This window comes from Clarias gariepinus, chromosome 18 (assembly GCF_024256425.1).
Source record: "Clarias gariepinus isolate MV-2021 ecotype Netherlands chromosome 18, CGAR_prim_01v2, whole genome shotgun sequence".
NCBI classification, from domain to species: Eukaryota; Metazoa; Chordata; class Actinopteri; order Siluriformes; family Clariidae; genus Clarias; species Clarias gariepinus.
In genome coordinates this window covers 16,004,970-16,025,355 of record NC_071117.1, presented here as the reverse complement: position 1 = coordinate 16,025,355, position 20,386 = coordinate 16,004,970, and the positions used below count along the sequence as shown (strand labels likewise).

Genomic DNA, 20,386 nt, shown 5'->3' with positions numbered 1-20,386 from the left:
CCGCCGGCGGCCTTGATGAAAAGAACTTCTGTTCCATTTGGCTACACACCACAGGTGGTGCTCGCTCTAAGGCATGGTCTTTGACACAGATATTCAGCTGAGAAGTAAAGGAAAGAAATAGTCGACATATGGTATATCATCTCATTTTGTCGCAGTCAACTTCATTAACTCTACCAACACCTGCTCAAATAGGCACGCAAGAGATGTCTTGGTTCAGGGAAATACATGCAAGCTTTTCACAGAGCTTCGACAGTCTAAAAGAGTTTACATTTAGATTTCACAAGTTGATAAGTTGCTGATTAATTTGTGGAGTTAAAATATAACCTTAATGCATATCGTTATGTTTTTTTATCAAGTCTTTCAAACTTTGTTTTTACAACATAAATCAAAACTTGATATGATCTTGAGGACGTTTCACCATTTGTGATGTTTCATGCTGTAAGTTTGACCTCAAGCTGATTAAAGCAAAACAATAAGATCATATCTCGGCTATTCATTTTTTTCATATTTGTTTCAAGGACAAGTACATCCAAATATCAAACTATTTACTTTTGAAAAATAAATGCTTTCTTTAAGAATGTAGCTACGTATGCTTAATGATAATGTGCCTTATGGTGGCGAGACGCACCTCAAAGCTGTAACCCTAGCTGTTGCTGAAACTCATTCCAAAATCCCAATGAACTACAGACTTTGGCTAAGGCACAATCTGGTTATCACCCATCGATCATCTACATCACTTATCTTGTGTAGGGTTGCGGGGGGCCTGAAGCATATCCCAGAGTACTTACGGCAAAACGCCCACCACAGGGCACAAGCACACATACAGTACCCATTCATACACCACAGGCAATTTGGAAACATCAATCAATCTTCACAGCATGTCTTTGAATTATAGGTGGAAGCACTAATACCCAGAGGAAAACCACCAAGCTCCACGAGGCAAGATTTGAACCCCCAACACTGGAGATGTGAGATGACAGTGTTAACTACTCCAGCCACCAATTGGTGTCTCACCAATCTGGTTATTATGAGTACCTGAATAAATTAATGAACTTAAGTCAATTAAATTTAATTAACAAGAGATTTTTTTAAGCATCAGTAACAAGAAGGTATGTAGAAACATCAACAAAACTGAGCAAAATAAAGACTAATGAAAAAATGTCATTTCTTACTAGAGTATGTGCAGTTAAACATATCAAATAATATAATGTGATCCTTCATATCAAGTACGGAATTAGGTCACACAGGTTAGTTTTGCATTACGGTCAATAAGGTGCAGTAGGTGAAATTGATAATATTTTAAATTTTGACAAGATTCGCTTGATAAATGTCTTTCTGATGTCTCAACAAAACTGAGAAAATGTAAATTACTGTAATGAGCACTCTTCATACTGTTCACTCCACTTTTGATAGAAAAGCATGCATTTTGTTTTTTGCCATAAACCTGAGCTGACTCTTATCACTCAAAATGCTATTTAGCACCTTATTTGATGTGATGGGTCACATATTTTACATTCGACGCAAGGACATGACATCACATCTCGTAGCTAAAACATTCAGCTTCATTCAATGAATACATCTTAAACTGTTTGTTTCCATTTACTTGCCTGCTAGAGTAGATTACAAATTTATGATTTGACCACTCTACAAACGAGTACAAAATTAATGTATTTCAAATGAAATGTGTCATAATATCGACAATAGAGATTAATAATAGTCCCTATTCAGCAGGGTGATGAAATCATTAATCAGTAACCAAGATAAAAACTTCACAAATGCAATTTGTGACAATGTAACCAGCATACAGTTGCTTGTTCCAAATTTATCGAGGCCATCTTGATATTGCTCCCATTTTCTCTAGTTCTGTGCATGTTACTAAAAGCGGGATAACTTCAGGCACATAAATGTTTTACAGTGGAAAGGCTCTAATCCAGTGTGAGCAAGAAGCTGGCCAAACAAGCCTGAATCATCAAAGAAATCCTCAGGGGGAAAAGCAACAACACTGCAGCCTGGCAAGCGCTTCGTGATATAGACCCAAAATATTACAGAGATGCCTCCAAACATGGCATCTATTCAACGATCGTGCAGCAAGCAAAGGATAAAGCCTGCAGAAAAGTGCGCATTTATACAGTCCAGCTGGCACAATGTTAGCCAGTACCCTATACACTGATGACCTTTGCTGTGTGATTTCAGAAATAATACAATCAAAACTCTTATTCCTCAACAGCAGGTGTGCTTTTGTTTTAAATGGAGCAGAACACAATAGGGAGTGGTCCGAAAGTGCTGAATCAGCAGTGAGTTATATTTTCCCTAGTAATATTTGGCAAGAATTACTCCGCACAACTCAAACGACAACAGCTAGTTATGACTAAAAGCCTATAAGTAATAAAGTGCACTGAGCTCTAATAGCATCATCTGAATCCATTTTTCATTTTATCAAAGCAGACCACAAGCCATATAGGAAAACACCGTAATCTTCCCTCGCCATCCCCTATTAAAGTAAGCATTACACAAGCTCCGGGATAGATTTGAAGTAAAGGTTTAACTGTGGAGTTAAAGTTTGGCATGTGAGGTCAGCAGCTCCAGTGTAGCTTATCAATGGAGGCTTTGACGCTAGATCCACCTTCATGGTGGGAACATGGCTTCCTTTGAAACACAGTGGGCTTTTTTCATAGTCTCATATGGGCCTAAAATAGCTAACTCAATATGGATGATAGGGAAACACACATGCATGCAAACACACACAAGCACATACACAAATATCTAGATATGCATAAACATAAAACATACATAAAACTAGAGCAATATGTACAAAAATAGCATTGAAAATGATATATACATAGAATGAGACTTTAATGTATCTCGGGAATTACATGATTTATCAAAGCATCCACAAGAAGTTTCTTAAAAAATAGTTTCCAAATTTTTAACATTTTACATATTCTTTTTGACTCATCTCCTACTTGACTATAAAAGCTAGTCTATGCAGAATGTGATAAACTAATAACAATAGGCTGCAATATTAAAACTTAAAACATTAAGCCCAATTCCCCTTGTGTCCCTGGGACTCCACAAGACCTCTGAAGATCTTGTCGAGACATTAGCAGCAGATCCTTTGGGTGCTGTGAGTTGCAGGGTGGGTCCTCCATGAATAGGACTTTTGTTTGTATGGTGCATTTCATGGCTGCTCGAGCAGATTGAGATCTGGGGAATTTGGAGGCCGGATCAACAATCTTGATCTCTTTGTCTGCTAAGCTCCATACACAGCAGGCTGTGATGCACTGACTGTTCTGATACCTTTCTACAATAGCCAGCAGTAACTTTATTCAACAATTTGTGATACATTCGCTTTTCTGTAGAGTCAGATCGAATGGTCTGCACAGGCATAGATGAGCCTTGGGTTCGCATAATTCTGTCACCAGTATACTGCTATATAACTGATAATCATTGATATTGAATTCACCTTAGTGTTGTAGCTGATCAGTGTAATCCTAACAATTACAAGAATAAAACAGTCCTTTTATAACATGCAAAATAATATGTGAACAAAATATTACTTATTAAAAAAGCAATCACAGATTAAAATAAAAATTCCTAAAAATACTGTAGAGTGCGATTTTAACCCTGCTCCAAAGAATATAAGCCCCAGATTTAATATATGCACATTCTCACATGCATGTCCTAAACCACACACCCTTACACGCACTCACACAAACCTAAAACCCAGGGGACCGGCTGAGCTCATCCACTCCCCTTCAGCTGTCTTCCAAAACTCTAGTTTACGAGGACTGTCTTAAAGTTTTCCAACATAAGAGAAATATTGTACCGCATAGGAGCATGTACTGTATTAAATTTGCTTATAAAAGTAATCTGCACCTGTCAGTACTGCATGCTACATTAAACAAAATTAAATTCACCTCCTTTCCAAGCCATTTATCAAATACGCTGCCAATCAGTGTGGCAGTAAGCAAGCGAAGGAGTGCTCTAATGCATATTAAACACACAAAATGTTATACAATTTATCATCTCTGACTTCTAACTCATTATCAGCGACTGGCAGAAAGCGAGTGGGGCAAACTATGGCTGAATATTTGCATTTTTGAAATCCTGTGTGTATTTGTATATACAAACAAAAAAAAAAGTAAATGTCACACATTCCTATAGTTTATTCAACCACATTTAGCTTTAACCTCACCTGGATGACTGAGAATCTTCATAGGGACATCAATGAAGAAACAAAAAGACCTATAGGTGGGATAACCTAATTATTCAGCATGTTGAGGTCATGAGCTGCCTTTATTTTACCGCTACATAACGTTGCTAAGCCTAGACCTGACCAGCTGAAGCAGCCCAGACCATAACACTCCAGAGGCTCATAATAATCTCCAGAGGCTCGTACAGTGGCCATTATGAAGGATAGGTGCATAAATTTATGCTCTTCCCTTCTAACCCTGACACACCCATCGCTCTGGAATAGAGTCAATCTGGACTCATCAGACCACATAAAGTTTTTCCATTTCTTGCTTCCTCACAAACTGAAGCCTTTATTCCGATTAGCTTGACTAATAAATGATTGTCGCAGTTGTTTAATCCCACAGCTGTGAGTTTTTACTGCATTGCATGTGTGAGGAAATTCCCTACCTTTCACTGTGTTTAATTAGTGAGAATAAAAGGTATTGATGTGTGTGTGTGTGTGTGTGTGTAAGTGCATATAAACAAATTCCTACCTGAAGGTCGAAGAATTTGCTGTATCTCCGGTAAATAATATGGGACGTGGAATCGGAGTAAGTGACATTGATGAGATACACCTGCAGGCAAAGCACACACACAAGGCATGTGAATTTTAATTCGCTGACACATCCATTACACACTTCCTGTTATCTCATACGCATGTATAATATGTAATTTTTAAGCAGTAATTTTCCCACATGCTGTGTTACTCAGACATCATTAAATCAATGCACTCTTTCATTAAAAAGTAGAGGACTGGGAGAACTGGGAGCGTTTCCCATGTTTTAAAAACAGGAAGAGATACTTTGTTTTTCTACAACCATCTCCATGCCTTCATTTCCCCCAAGGACACTGGTTCACACTGACATGAACACGTACTTGTAGCACAAATATAGCATGTAACAAATATATACGGGTTTAAAAAAAAAATGATTGTTTCTTGTAATAAAAGTCCCAAACATTGTAATTATTTACTTACCAAAACATGCTTTTTTTCTTGTTATCACTTACTTTATACCAGCTATAAATAGGCATTTCCACAACAGGGTATTTTCTCTCGCTTGAAGTTAATTCAGCTTGTTACCGAGAAACTAAGTGTTGGAAAAGCTTTACCTTAGCCTGCAACAATTTACAATTTTTAAAACAGAAAACTTTATCATTTCAGTGATAACACACTTAATTCATTTTTAATCAGATGGCGTCGGACGACGTGTTAAAGTCCATGCATCGCATGTACGCGCAGCTCCTGCAAACATACTTCGGCATAAGCGTATCAAAGCGTGTGACATCATGCTATTATTCTCACTGCAACGTGAATAAATCAGTGTTCTCCCACCCACCCTTCCTTCCATTAACAAGAGGAAGAAATCTCTTATGATCAGAATTGCCTTTAAAAATGGGTAAAAAAAAATGTTTAAACATGCACCATGATGTACTACGCAACATATGACTTAGAATTTTCACCAGATGCAACACATACGTCGATAATCCTTGTGTCAAATTCACACCACTTTCAACTCTCGATGCAGATACAGTACGAGAAGCATTTACAGGAGCACGGGGCCAGCTGTAAATGTAATTATACCTCAGTGTATTTAAAAGACAATAAATCAGTATATAAACAACATACATAGGTTCGCATTCTGTATATAGTTTTGTAAAGTAATGGATTTGCAATTATAAGCAAATGCAATTAATGCAACATAGATGCTACCAATTTCTACAAGATTTACTCGTAAAATACAACCAATAATGCCGTTGCTGCTTTCATGAGAGGAAGTAATCTGGTAAGATAGGGGCCTTTCCCAACCCAGGACCCTGTCCAACAGTGCATTGTTCTCAAAAGCTAAATAAGCCTTAAGGCCATCAACAAGGCACCATGACATCATCCACTGCTGGGTGTAAAAGAGGGCTGAGACTGCAACAGAAAACAGTAGAGGCGTTCACGCTTTTCAAATTTCCCTCTGGAGGGTTTAATTAACTGCTGCATGTTCACCCCACTTCACTCGGCATGTAATTGAGCTTCTCCACAAAGAGCAAAGGCGGTTTCTTTTGATCTTATAATACTGAGAGCAATTCAGAAGCTATGCCTTATTTAGGACTGTTTAGCAATGACATCAATATTCAGTACTTACAGCTAAAAGTGGTATGTTTAAATTGATTTTACAACGTGATAAAAGCCAGAAAACATTACAAAATGGTGCATAGGTTTGCTTATATTTTATACAAACCTGGCCTAAGTTACTTATGAGTTGTACACAGGAAGTGGTTAACACACATGCTTAAGCTTTAAAACATTTTGTTCAAATTCTCACGCTAACAACATTCCTTAATGGAAAATAACGGTTGGAACAGGATTTCTTGCCACCTTTGTAAATAATTCCAACTGCTTATACTAATATGGCTAGTATTAGCTAACATTAGCTATAGTAACCTCACAGGATTCCTGAGAGGATTTTTAGGTTACAGTCATAAATGGTCTTTTTTTTTTATATATCTAACCATAATCAGCAAGCTAATCTCAGCTAGCCTGTCAGAAGTTCTGAGTGGCTTCTCATTCATAAATGTTTAATAATTTGACTTCTAATATTAGCTGTTGAGCTAACCTAACAAAAATTATGTGAGGACTTTTAGGTTACTGCATACATTGCATACATTTCACTGTTAACACTAACTGGGTAGCTAAAAGACAGTAACTTTATAAGAATTCAGGATTGTAATGTTGTTATACATTAGAGATGAGGGAAAGAAATCGATTCGATTGTATATCACAATTCTTAACTTTTAATATACTGTATATACATAATATACACAATATATTATACATATAATAAACATAATATACAGTCCAAAAAGTTTGGACACAAGTTCAGATTTATTTTCTATATATTCTACAACAATACTGGATTTTTTCAAATCTATGAAGTAACACATTTGGCATTAGGTAACTCAGATTAGAGCTGTTATGAAGGCTTTACAGAGCATACAGTACAATAGGTAGCAGATAACAACGTTCAAAGAAGATTATTGCATATTTTGGACACCTTCAGTTTTGTTTTTACAGTGTAGAAGAAAATAAAAATCAGAAAAGACCATGAAAGGTGTGTCCAAACTTTTGACTGAAAGTGTGTGTTTGTCTGTGTTTATATCTTTTCATTTGAGGTCATAAAAACTAACAATTCCTCTATAATCCTACAGGTGGTGTGCTCTAAACTATTCACACATTCACATGAAAACACTGCATCCTGTGTGGTACGAGCAAATTATTTGCTAAGTTTTGTTTAGAATTGTAACAAAATCTGAACAAAATTGAATCAGGATTAAATTCGATCGTAATATCGTGATAATATCGTATCGTATGGTCCCTGGTGATTCCCATCCCTAATATACATACTGTAAATGGTGTTAAATGCTAGTTCGCAAGTGATATGAGCAAACGTAAATAGGTTTTTAAAACAACAGTTACTTTCAGTCACATTTATAACGGGGATGGAGAAGCAGAAAACTGTTACAGACTGCAATAGAGTTAGGTATTTTTTTACATTGTTGTATTTTGTGTTTAAAAACAGCTCAACCTTTGAAATATGCTAAGTGAGTGTCCAAAACAATTAAGACCACAACTAGGATGCGGCACATCGGCAAAGCAGTGTTAATGCCTACATTCAACAGCTGCCATGTACCTGATATTGCTGTTAAATATGAAATCGTGATGCAAGAGACACAGATGGAGCAGAAACAAAGACAAGTAGAGTGTGTCTCTTTGTGTGTGTACACATGTGTTGTGTATGAGATAGATAGATAGATAGATAGATAGATAGATAGATAGATAGATAGACAGACAGACAGACAGACAGACAGACAGACATATTCTGTATGTGTGTGTGTGTGTGTGTGTGTGTGAGAGAGAGAGAGAGAGAGAGAAAGAAAAAAAAGAAGAGAAATTAGAGCGGTTGATTTGACAAGCGAGTGTGTAAGTATTGTTTTCCTGGAAGGGCACCAGCAGTTTCTCCAGCACTGGCAAGCTGCTAAAAGCCTCCACAGCTGCTATTATTCTCTGTGGTCAACACACATAGTGGAGCAATGATCAGTGTGTTTCCTTCAAAGATATACAAACCACAGACGAAAAACTAACATGTTTATGCATTTCTGATTGTCACAAGGCTTCTGATTGCCTCCTAATGCAATCACTGTGAAAGATCTATGGAATAAATTATGGAATAATTATAGAATCATGCCTGTGTTTATTACAGTCTCTTTCTGAGGTAGCACACACAAATACGTCCACAGTTACGCCTGAATGACGTCATTGTTCATCATCAGTGATACATAACTGCTTTCCGTACTGTGATCCGTAAGGATCTCACTTCAGCCAATCGTGTGATGTTGCCATGTGTGCTATCTATGGAAGTGGGAAAAAGGAAGACGTGTGCATTGGTTTTATAGATTTTATAGGCTAGCTAATGCTCTTGCACTAACCTGATTTCGAGAAAATTTTTTAAATAATATCCATAAATATTTATGTTTAGCACTACTAATGCTAGTTAATCTGAACTAACTTGACCGGATTTCTGACAGAATTTTCAAGATGTAAAAGTTATCACTAGCTGGAAAGCTAGCCTGAAATACTCAAAGTTTTATTTCCTCTTCCTGACTTTTTGAATTCGCACGAGGACACGTTTCTGAAACTATAAAGCATGTAGTAAGTGGAGATGGGAAAAAAATCGATTCAGTTATGAATTGTAAGTCTTTTCTGTGCTGATTTATGTATCGCTACACTGACCCCAACACCAATTTTGAAATTATTTATTATATTTATGACAGAAATGCACCGGTCGATCAGCCAGTGACCAGATTTGGCTGTTTTTTAGCTAGATCATGACAGATCACGTTGGATATAACCGATTCTGTGACTAGAGCACACGCTTCTTAACAGAATCGCTAAGTCCTGCGCGTTACAAAGCCTCTGATTTTTCTTTGTTCTACAAACTCTGCGAGCGAATTAGTCTCAAATCCGCTCATTACACACGCTTACACCAGTCTCAAAATACCCCATGCATTAATTAAACATTAATTAATCGAGAGTTAACTAATGTTATAAGGAATGGACTACATGTAATTACTCATGTTCAATTCAGTTGCGAAGTGCATGAATAAGACTAAGATATAAAACTTTTGAATAACAAATTAACCAAGGTTCAAGGTTTTAACATTGTACCAAAATCAAAAAAGATGTAATATGGAATCGGGATATTTTTATAATCATGATACCTACAGATACACTATAAATCGAATCGGCACTTCGTGATTATATTGCATCGGATGCAGACTGGTGATTAGTTAGTCATTCTGGATAAAGGCATTGACTTAATGCTGTATGGAATCTATGTATATAATTTCCACTGTCATTGCCAGCTGGCTAGTTAACGTAAACTGACTGGACAGGATTTCTGAGAGACTATTCACATTTAACAACAGACCCACTGTTACCACTAGCAGGCTAGCTAACATGACAAAGAGTATTTTCAAGGTACAGTATATCCATAAATGATTCCAATCTTCACCGCTATTGTTGACTGGCTAGCACCCTTTCTGGGAGGAATTTAAGTTATGTATCTGAACGATTTCAATCTTCACTGCTAATGTTGACTGGATAACTAACATGAACCAGTCTGATAGGATTTCTGGAAGAATTTTACAGCCATATTTATAACCATGTCCCACCATTCGGTACTATTCGTGCACCAGTCAATGTCACCGGGCAATTCCATAAAAAATTACCATTAATGTCTATATTTGCTTTTAAACATTTCCAAATGTATTCTTTTATTCATTTCTGTTGGTTCACACCACCTTGAAACATAAATTCTTGAACTTTCAACTCAAGATTCCTTACTGATTTACTCTTGAAAACAAATAGCTTCTTTAATTGTTATGCCCGTATGAGGTTTTTCATTAAACTCCTTAAATATGTTTGATGAAGATTTGTCATTTACCAAAAATACTTAGGTCCATAATACTGATAAAGTGCTTAACCTATCTAACATAAAATGCATGTATTGTTCTTAAATATTAGTCTGTCTGGTCCCTGTAAAGTCACATGACCAGGTATGTGTGTCACATTGTGCGGTTCGAATATTAAGCTTGCACGGCAAGTGAGGCAATTTGCAGGTCAACATGAGTTTATATGTCACATCTATAACAATGGTATAGCCAAGTACATCTGCTATTAATTAGCCCAGGGAAAGTAGGACATAGCAGCACTGAGAGAGCGAGTGAGCAAGTGAGAGAGAAAGAGAGGGGGGGGGGGGGGGGAGAAATGAAGCTGGTTGTGGTGTGTGTTGTGTCCAATCTAAATCTGACACTGGGAAAAGGCATTCACTATGCTGTTAGTAATCTTAAATACCAATCATGCCACTCTGCCATGTGTGTGTACAGCTATCTAAATAGATACCAGCTTATCACAGACTGCAGCAGGCCGGCAGCCAGCAACTGGAGATGTCCCCTCACTTCGCCGAACCTCGACGAGTGTGTATGTGTGTGATTGATATAGACTGAGAAAGAGACAGGAAAAAACTCATTTTAAAGGCACACAGCATCACTCTACTTTTACAAATTGCAGCACAGAATATTGCATCCACATAAAAAAGAGAGAAAAATGACAAACTCGTGGGTGTGTGGGTGTGTGACCACACACTTTAAATAAAGCTCCTCGACCCGACTGGCATGCATGCTAGCTCATGTGGCCCTTCCCTCCCTGACTATAACTCTTAATTGCTTAGTGGAGAGCAACCTTGATCTGTGGGTGGATACGGATGTGTATAAATGCTCGCCTCGTCGGACCTTTCTCCCCGCTCATTTGCTCACAGGGCCATCCTCATAACAACCTAGAGGAGAAAAAACAGCAATCGCTTCAATGCTGAAAGTATCAGGCACAGCCCAACCAACTGGCCCTTAGAACAAAGCAAAAATAGAAGGGCGCTCAGACATGAGCTAAAATCTGATCCTGGGTGGACGCTTAGGGTTCGCTTCACCCGGATCATTTAAGGCGGCAGTAGGAATAACAAGTGATAGGCTTTCAAAAGTACAGCCCTTAAAATTCCTTTCACCTGTTGTGAGAAGTATAAGGGAAAAAGAAAGCCAAAAAATGCCTTTCCTTGCTTTTGCACATAATCCACCCCTTCCTAACACATTTACTGAAATCCATTCATATGTAAAAGTTTTAACAGTTTGACTTTAGCTGGAGACTCTTTAATCTTTGGGCGGGGAAGGCTGTTCAGATAGCAGATTTCAAAAAGTTGTAGTTGGAGAGCTGTTGGTGCTCAGGCTATTCGTAGACTGTAAGTCTCCATCCCAATTCCACTGTGACCAATCACAGTGCTCTAAAATAGAAATCAGACCCCCATGACATTCTGGAGTTTAGATAATGTAAAATATTTTAAGTAAGTTTAAAAAAAAAATGCTGTAATTTACTTCACTTAAATAATCAGATTAATTAAAGATTAATTAAATTTCTACATACAAAACATATACAGTACCAGTCAAAAGTTTGGACACAAGTCTGAATTTTTTTTTAAAACTATCAAATAACACATATGGCATTAGGTAATTAAGTAACAACAACAGTCATCCACTGTTATTTTAAGACATGAAGGTCAGCTGTCCGGGAACGGATCTCGCAAGAAGAGTATTGTCGAGTACATTTGTAAAACCCATCAATGATGAAACTAGGGTTGGCTGTAGCTCATAAAGACCATCGCAGTAAAGCAAGACCAAATCTTACCTCTGCTGCAGAGGAGAACTTCATCTACACTTACCAGCCTTAGTTTAGAAATCCCCAGTTACAGTAACAGCACCTCAGCTTAGAGACGTTATAACGGATGCCTTCAGCATTGTTTTACAATTATGTAAAAAGAAATGAAAACCATGAAAGATCATGGAATTAAGAAGATGTGTCCAAACCTCTGACTCCTAGTTTATGGTAATGCATTTAATCATTGGTAGGATAACCTTAACAACCCTTTCCTACAGACTTACAATCTATAAATATATATAGCTGTCATATCACTATATAGCTGTCTGAGTCACAGTCAAATCACACTCATGTAACACTACACACACACACACACTAAACTTTTTCAGCAGAAGAAAAAGTAATGTATGAGCCTTGCTAATTCCGGATGTCCTTGTTAAATAATCTAGGCCGAGCTTTCCAAAAGCATTGAAGCACAAAGAGCATCACTTGATGTCAGCGCAAGCATCAAATACAGCTCTATCTCTCTCGCTCTCTCTCTCTCTCGCTCTTTCTCTCTTCTTCAGTTATGATAATCTTAATTTCTGCGATGCTTAGGAAAACTCAGCCTTAAACAAAAAGTATTCTAGTAGTAACAAAATAACAAATTCAAGCTTTTCATTACTGGGGCTTAGTCCTGGATTTACTCCAAAATGTATTTAAAAATAAATAAATGCAGTGTTGATGTTTGCTAAGTTGAACAACTCTATGTAATAATATCTAGGCTGTTTATTCGTGATTCTTATAAAACTATACACAGACATGAACAGAGCCCAAAAAAAAATCTGTGACTCTTAACAAATCTCTTTTTAATGAGGCATGCAAAGCCATGAGAGACAAGCGCACAATCATGGCATAGCCAAAGAGATCCGACTATGATTTAAAGAAAAAAGTCTTCATCAAAGGACCGACAAGTCTGGCACTCAATCAAAAATAATGAAATTATTAGTCTCTAAAAAAATTTCAAGAAATCTTAAGAAAAGCGCAAGTGAGAGGGCTTTTTTTTCTTTTTAAGTAAACTTTTGAACCTTTCCACCAGTTAAGACTAGGAATATCCTCTGGAGGTTCTACTCACAGACATAACTTATGGAGGGATTTAATATCATATCATATTTTAATTATGAATTTCAATTTCTAACCGTCATTGGCATTACGTCATTGGAAATAAACATCATTGGCATTATCAAAAAAAATAAAACACCTGTCTGGCCCTGTGTGAGACTTGCATACACAATGAAAAGAGGATGAATGAATGGATGAATTAAATCCTGTGTCTTGATTATTGTCTGGAAATTGCATTATTGATTTAAATTTTCCACTTCACCATACTTGATTTACACCACTTCAATATGAATTCAATTCTTCAACAAAGGTACTTTGGCGTTTTCGACATTTTGTAGAAAACAAAACAGTATCACAAAAGGACGTTTATACACCGTTCGAAAAGGAAGATCTCATTGCGATGTTAAATGCACAGAAGAGTGAATACCTTCGAACCCGCACGAGCTCCAACATTAGTACTACTTGTATATCTTTTGTGATTTATCTGTATTCTTAATCAGTAATTTGTGTAGATTAAATCTGTCCAATAATCAAAAGAAGCAACACCAAAAGATCTATTTCTAAATTCCTCAAACTCTTTTGTTCTCAGAAGCTTCCTGCATTCAAGAACGAATTCCATTCAAATGTTTCCAACAATAATAAATATCCATGTTTTAACACATGAGCTTGTGAAAACTGCTACAATAGAGGGGAAAAAAAGGTTTTGCCACAAATTACAATAATAAAAGAATCAACATTTGGGACAGAAGTGTTTGAAAATTTACACTCCCTCAAAACTCCTAGAAAGAACTTCCTTAGAAAGGAGCATGTGCAAGAAACAGAAGTCTGATTCATGGAAAGCTTTTCTGGAACACATCACTGGAAAATGCGAGCAACTGTGGTGTTTACTGTATAAATCACTGGATTCAACACTATCCATCCCAAGTTCCATATTACTATATATTAATAATATTTTGATGGAATGATATCCAGCTGAAATGTGCTGCACATCAGATTGAACAAATTTCTACGCAAATACGCACGGCTTTACACGAACCGCCGTCCTAAGAAAATAAGAAATAAAAACTTACTGTACAGTCAGCAGTCCTCCGTCCTTCAGATTTGTCTCATGCAACGGCTGGAGCAGCACTTTAGCAGATTTGGTGTGGCTGGAAAATCAGCAGGCCTCACCACTAAAAGCTCTGAACCCCGCCTAAAGACATCTATTTCAGTGCACATATAAAAAAAAAAAAAAAAGAAAAAAAAACTCTACCCATCTTCCACAGTTTCAGCTCGAACATTTCACTGCCCACAAAACCTTTATTAAGGGATAATAATATAGGAGAATATCTGAGATCAATCATGCGAAGACAAGAGAACGTCTCCCAACAGATGGGTATGAAATCAATCGCAGAACCGCTGATGTTTCCAAGAGTCAAATAGCGTTCTAAATATATATATACTGGCTTGGAAGGATATATGATGGAATATAGAGAATGGGCTTTTGGTTTCTCTATATGTTTTTCCTTGAATTTAAGCCATGCTCTACACAGGGCTGATGTGCTTCTCCAGTATTTGCAACATAGGCATGTGCTGATAATCAGCTTGACCATATATTGCAATATTTACATTTTTGTTTCATCATTTCAAAAACGCACCACTGATGTTGCTAAATGTTCTGCCAGACGCATTCTGGCTGAAGGGCGTTGTTTAGTTAAAACATTCGGCAAGTACCGACAAACCTGCATTCAATAGTTTTTGATTGCCGTATTATCAGGGACGCCGTGGATCTTGAGAACACTATGTGTTGGGCAGAGATACGCCCATGGATGGCATGCCTATTTATTACAGATCACCAAGCACACACACATTCATACCTACAAGCGATTCAGAGTACTGCAACTACTGACAAGTTTTTCAGACGTTGACGGAAGCCACTACTCCAGGATAGGAAGCCCTTATCCTGGCAATACAGGCAAACAGAAAAAGGGATACACACTTGCGTGGGATCCAAATTCTTCACAGGGCACACTGAGCATACGCATTCATATCTCTGGGCAATTTAGAGCAGCTAATCCACCTACTGGAATGTTTTTGGTAGATGAACCTGGAGGATGCTGACTCAGATGGAGGGAGAACCGGCAACGCGCCTCCGTACAGAAAGTAGCCTCTGCTAAATCCCGTATCGAAACAGGATACATAGATCTGTGATTTGTGAAAAGATTCCATTCAGCACTCTAAAGGGTTCCTTAGCTTTGAGAAACACTGTGTAGGTTTACCGAAGTAACAGTTTCCTTTTTTTTTTTTTTTAAATCCCAGCTAAAAAGGTTAGAAGTTACCCATCCTTGGAACCCACCAGAAACTCTTCTCTTCATGTAGTTGCTTGATGTGTGAACGAAACAAATAACCTAACGTGTGATTCATACAGCAGAGTGTCATACTGTTCTTGTACAATGTGTTTTTACTGTTAGCTTTCAGCAGCTCAGGCTGTTGCTAATGACATCCTGGGAAGGGGCCTTTGCAGGAAGTCATTATCTCACTAATCATTAATTTGCCGTTATCTAGATTATGGAAGCAACAAAGATTAAAGAGAGTTCCCTCAGTCCCTGTGCTGAACATGTCAGTAAAAAAAAAAAAAAAAAAAGAGAATGATGTCACATTTAAGGAATGGTCTTTAAACATCTTTGGCCAGAAGTGTGGCCAGAAGACCATTTGTCTTATCATTGGACAAACATGCAGCCTTCTGCCCTTTTTTGTGGTCATTTCCACTTAAAAAGGAAAAAAGAAAGAAAAAACGACCTCTGCTTGGCCCCATTTACCTCATTCACAGAGACCCAAACTCAAAAACACAGCAGAGGAAGTAGCACACTGCATTTCCTGAAGAGATGTAAAAGTGTTGATTCAGCACGCACTTCCTCCTTCCAGCCTTTTAGAATAGGAATTAAATGGCTATCCCTAATTTACCAATCCAGAAACAACTGGTTCTGCTGACTGGATGAAAACGAAACATCTCCACTGGGATTTTGGCCTTTCATTTCACGAGTATAGAACAATCCTTCAAAACAAATAAGGGCTTTCCAAAGCATTTTACAGAACCACCAGGCCAGGATATTGCAAATTCCTGCCACAACAATGTCCATAAGAACCAGTGGCCTCGCTCCACCCGAGTACCTGGCTGAGTAAACCCTACTTCATGGTCTATCCTGTCTCTTGACTATTTTTTTAACAAGGCTATAATACTGTCTTGGCTATAGAGCAAATAATACAGGTATGTATTAATCTGCTCAGTCGTTGCTATAGTAACAACTCATTCACAGCAGAAACAGCTCACATAATGCAAGCTTAAAAAATAATTTTTACACAGTGGTATTTAACAATGAAAACCGTTAGTGATGCTTTCGAAGAAGACTTAAAGGGCACATATTATGCAAAAAGCTCGTTTTGACATTTAGATGGGTCTCCAGTGTGCATGTACAAGCAAAAAAAACATGAGGGGAAAAAAAAAACATTCACACCTTTTTGAGCTTTTTTCTTTCTTGTATTGGTCAAGGCTTAAACAAGACAAAATAGTCCCCCCCCCCCCTAATGTGACCTCATATAAGTGAACCCATATAAGTGGGATTGTTATTCGGCTCTGCTGTTCATTGGAGGGGTGTGGCTCGGAAGTAGCTGCTTTACCTGGACACTGAAATGGCATGTTTGAAGTAGGAGTGAAATAAAGGGTGGTTAAGGTACACTAAGAACATTTAACAGATGCATTTCAGGGGAGTACTGAGACGTGGAATGACATGGAAAAGAAACAGGAAAATATGGGACCTTTAAATGAAAACAAAGCTGTTTTCTGACACAAGCATACTTTGCTGTAAAATTGGTTTTGTATAACAGGAGTAAAACACCTCACTGTGTACTCCTATCGGAAAATTGTCATCAATGGGTTGGTAACACGCATTTGCATTATACCAGCCTGTTGATTATTTTCCAATCACTGCACATCCTGCTGTGTTTTATTCCAGACGTCGTGTCCTGTTCTTGTCCATGCTTATGTGTTTCTGATTGGTTCCACCTGCTCCTCATGTCTCATTTCCCAAATTAAGCCCTCTCTTTCCCTGCCAAATCCTTTCAGAATCTTGCGCTGTTCACACTTTTTCCTTACACTCTTAGGCTGTTTTGCCACCTAGATTGTTTCCGAAAATCTGTACATGGGGTTGACTTTTTGTGACATTTTTCATTCGTTTCGGTTGGTTTCACATTGTGGCGTATTTCGAGCGCAGCAAATTGCTCGCATGTGTGGACCGGGTGAGGCTATGATGGACAGGTCTTATTGGTTCTCAGAGAGGGCTGTTTTTCTCTCCAGGTCAGGCAGGTGTGGTTTTATGAGTGTAAAGACAGAAGATTATAGTTGCTAACAACCATTTAATAAGGTGCAAATATTACTGATGATTTTACTTGCGCTTACAGCAATCTTGATCCTCTATAAATCTAAATTTGGCCTTGCTTCTCTTTAATGATTTCTTTGAAAAAAAAATTAAATCATATAGAATTTTTTAATCTGGTCAACAAAAAAAAATCTCCATGTTGTAACCACTAGTTTTTTGACTACATATTAATTGTATTTAGTTTTTCCTAGTTTTCTAACTTTTTATTTTTTTATGAAAACATTTTCACGCTTGTTAATCTTGCTTGTCTGCCGGCTGACCCTGACTACTGACTGCGAAAATGATTTTAATAAACTATAATCAATGCCTGCAAATGTTGCAATTTGTCTTCAAGTTGAAAGGTCTAAAATCTTAACCTTATCCTGTGTAGCACAAAACGCACTCGGCAGATCCACCTGGGTCAACACCCTTTCCCAGATTGTGAGATTTGATGCCAATATCTGCCCTGTACTAAGTGCACTGATCTCCATTCAGTTCTCCTTTGTCATATAAATGTTACTGGCGGAGCTATGAGAAGCTAGATCTGACCCGAAATCAGCGGTCCAGATTTCAGCACTGCGCAAAAGACCCCGTATCTGTGATCTCTGCTGTGGCATGGACTTCCCACGATGCCCACACATGTCACTATACCCACAGATCGTAGCTACTGCATGATGTAATCGCACTGCGCTGAATGCAATTCCATCCACCACCCTGCTGTTGACAAGCTGCAAACAACTCAAGCCTACAGATGGAGTAAGAAAAAAAAAGGATTAGAGGGAGAAAAAATGGCAACCAGACGACAGGGGAAAAAAAAAAAAAAGATGCAGGGGTTGTTCTTTTGATATCTGCCTAACATGATCATAAATCTCTAAAGCGGGACTGATCTCGGATGTGCTGGACATGTGTTTGCTTTGAAGGCAGGATTAGATTGATTAACAGTTTGGTAGAGATAGAGCTGGTTTTAATGTGTGGAAAGAGTGATGAAACAAGGAAGGACAGAGCCACACAGGCTTTCAGAGGAAACAGAGCAGAACGACTGGAAGGGTTTAAAGACAATGCTTCACGCACACACACACACTCACTTTTTGGAGACATAAAGGTTTCTGGTGGGAATTGAGCTTTGGCACAGACAATGACCGAGACTTAAGGACAAATGACCTGAGGACCAAACCTGCACAAGTAGAAAGTAGGACGACGTTACAAGAGCTAAAATGATAACTGCTTTTCTTAACAGTGAAATCATAATATTTAATCACAATCCTTCAGCCAGTTGATAAAGTTGCTTTCTAAGACTTTTTCAATTGCATTCGCATTAAATCATTTTTTTCCCTCTCCAACAGTCTGGGTCTAATATCTTAAACGTGGAATAAGCACCAATTAAACAGCAGCTAAAACATACTGTATAAAACCATGTGCTTTAGTGTTAATTAATTAAAAAAAAAAAGTTTCCAAAGTATTGAGAATGCTAGTTTAAGCTACACTTCATTTAAAAAGTGGAAAGTCTAGTTATGCTTACAGTCTAATAAAGCTTGCAAATAACCAGGTTGATTACATTTAACTCAACGATTAAAGTCAAAAGTTGTGAAGACGTTCCGAACATGACTTATTGAGCAACCCCAGCCTATCTCTTTGTTACACAAGCACACACACAGACCTACACACACACACAAAAATGTGGGTCCTGCTTCCCTTCTCTCTAGACAAAATCACCAAACAATAGAGAGCCAGTGACTAAAGCAGTTTAACAGTCAGCCTCACCGTGCTGCTCACTGCTGGAGCCCAGTGCTTAAAAAGGCCCTCAAGCACGAACACACACGTAGATAAAGAGAGCGAAGGGAAAGAAAGAGAGAGAAAGAGAAAAGACTAGTTATTTGACGTATTTCGACAAATCTGAAATATTTAGCAAAGCTAAAAATTCTAGTTTATAATATTCTATTTTCTTTTTATAGTTTTTTTAATAACTACTTTTTAAAAGACATTTCAATGTATTTATTACTGCTATTTTATTCTGACTTATTTCTGAGCTTTGGCAATACAAAGGTGCATATTAATCATGCCAGAATCCTAAGAGAGAGAGAGAGATGCTTTTTTTATATAATGTTCATGAGAGGCAATTTATCTTTGACTAAACGTCTGTACTCTTTTATTTTATATACTTATTTATTTTTACACTTTTTATACTATTACATTTTTTTACTATCTACTCCTGCCTTATTTCTAAGCTTTGGCAATATGAATGTAAATATTTGCCATGCCAGAAAAAAACCTTTGAATCTAGAATCTTGTGAAAGAGAGAGAGAGAGAGAGAGAGAGAACGCTAAACACTGATGTCCTAATAAGTAAAAAGCTGAAGTCAAGGTGCTATAATGGCTGACATTTTCAGATCAAGACTATTTGTCTTTACAAAAAGTGGCACTGAGTGGAAAGGAAAAAGTGTATTTAGACACCTGATTCACATCTGTGTGTTGAGTTCATGCACATACTGTTTTAATGGACACTTTTTGGCAGTTTGTCACTGCTGGCTTCCTGTCTGGCAGCAGAACTAAGACACTCATGCATTATTTCCATTCCTGGTCTCCCGCTCTTTTTAAAGGACTATACACATAAAGCTTACTAATAATGACCAACCCGGGTACATTCATGGCCAAAACGGTGACCACATCCTCTGTCAATGACCTGAGAGCACTTACACCTTACTGATAGATGCAACGGAAAATGGGGGCTTGCTAAATATAAGGAAATGGTCTAGGCATTCCCCTAGTCAGCATGCTTCTCTGGGATTAAAAGCTGGATACAATGCCCCCTTCCTCTCTTAACCACTATCTCTACTTGTCCCCTCCTCTCACAGGAAAAGTATCTCCAGCTGTTGGACAAACACAGAAAATGAGCTCCTCTTTCTTCCCTTTTC

General features: G+C 37.8%; 1 protein-coding gene across 5 annotated transcripts in view; it reads right to left on the bottom strand.

Moving 5' to 3' along the window:
• sh3pxd2aa (SH3 and PX domains 2Aa) overlaps positions 1-20,386 on the bottom strand; it is a 131,109-nt gene that overhangs the window by 108,216 nt on the left and 2,507 nt on the right. For all 5 annotated transcript variants that reach the window (XM_053477687.1, XM_053477688.1, XM_053477692.1 and 2 more), the window contains exon 2: positions 4,728-4,808. In XM_053477687.1, coding sequence (XP_053333662.1) covers positions 4,728-4,808 — 81 coding nt within the window. The remainder of the gene's footprint in view (positions 1-4,727; positions 4,809-20,386) is intronic.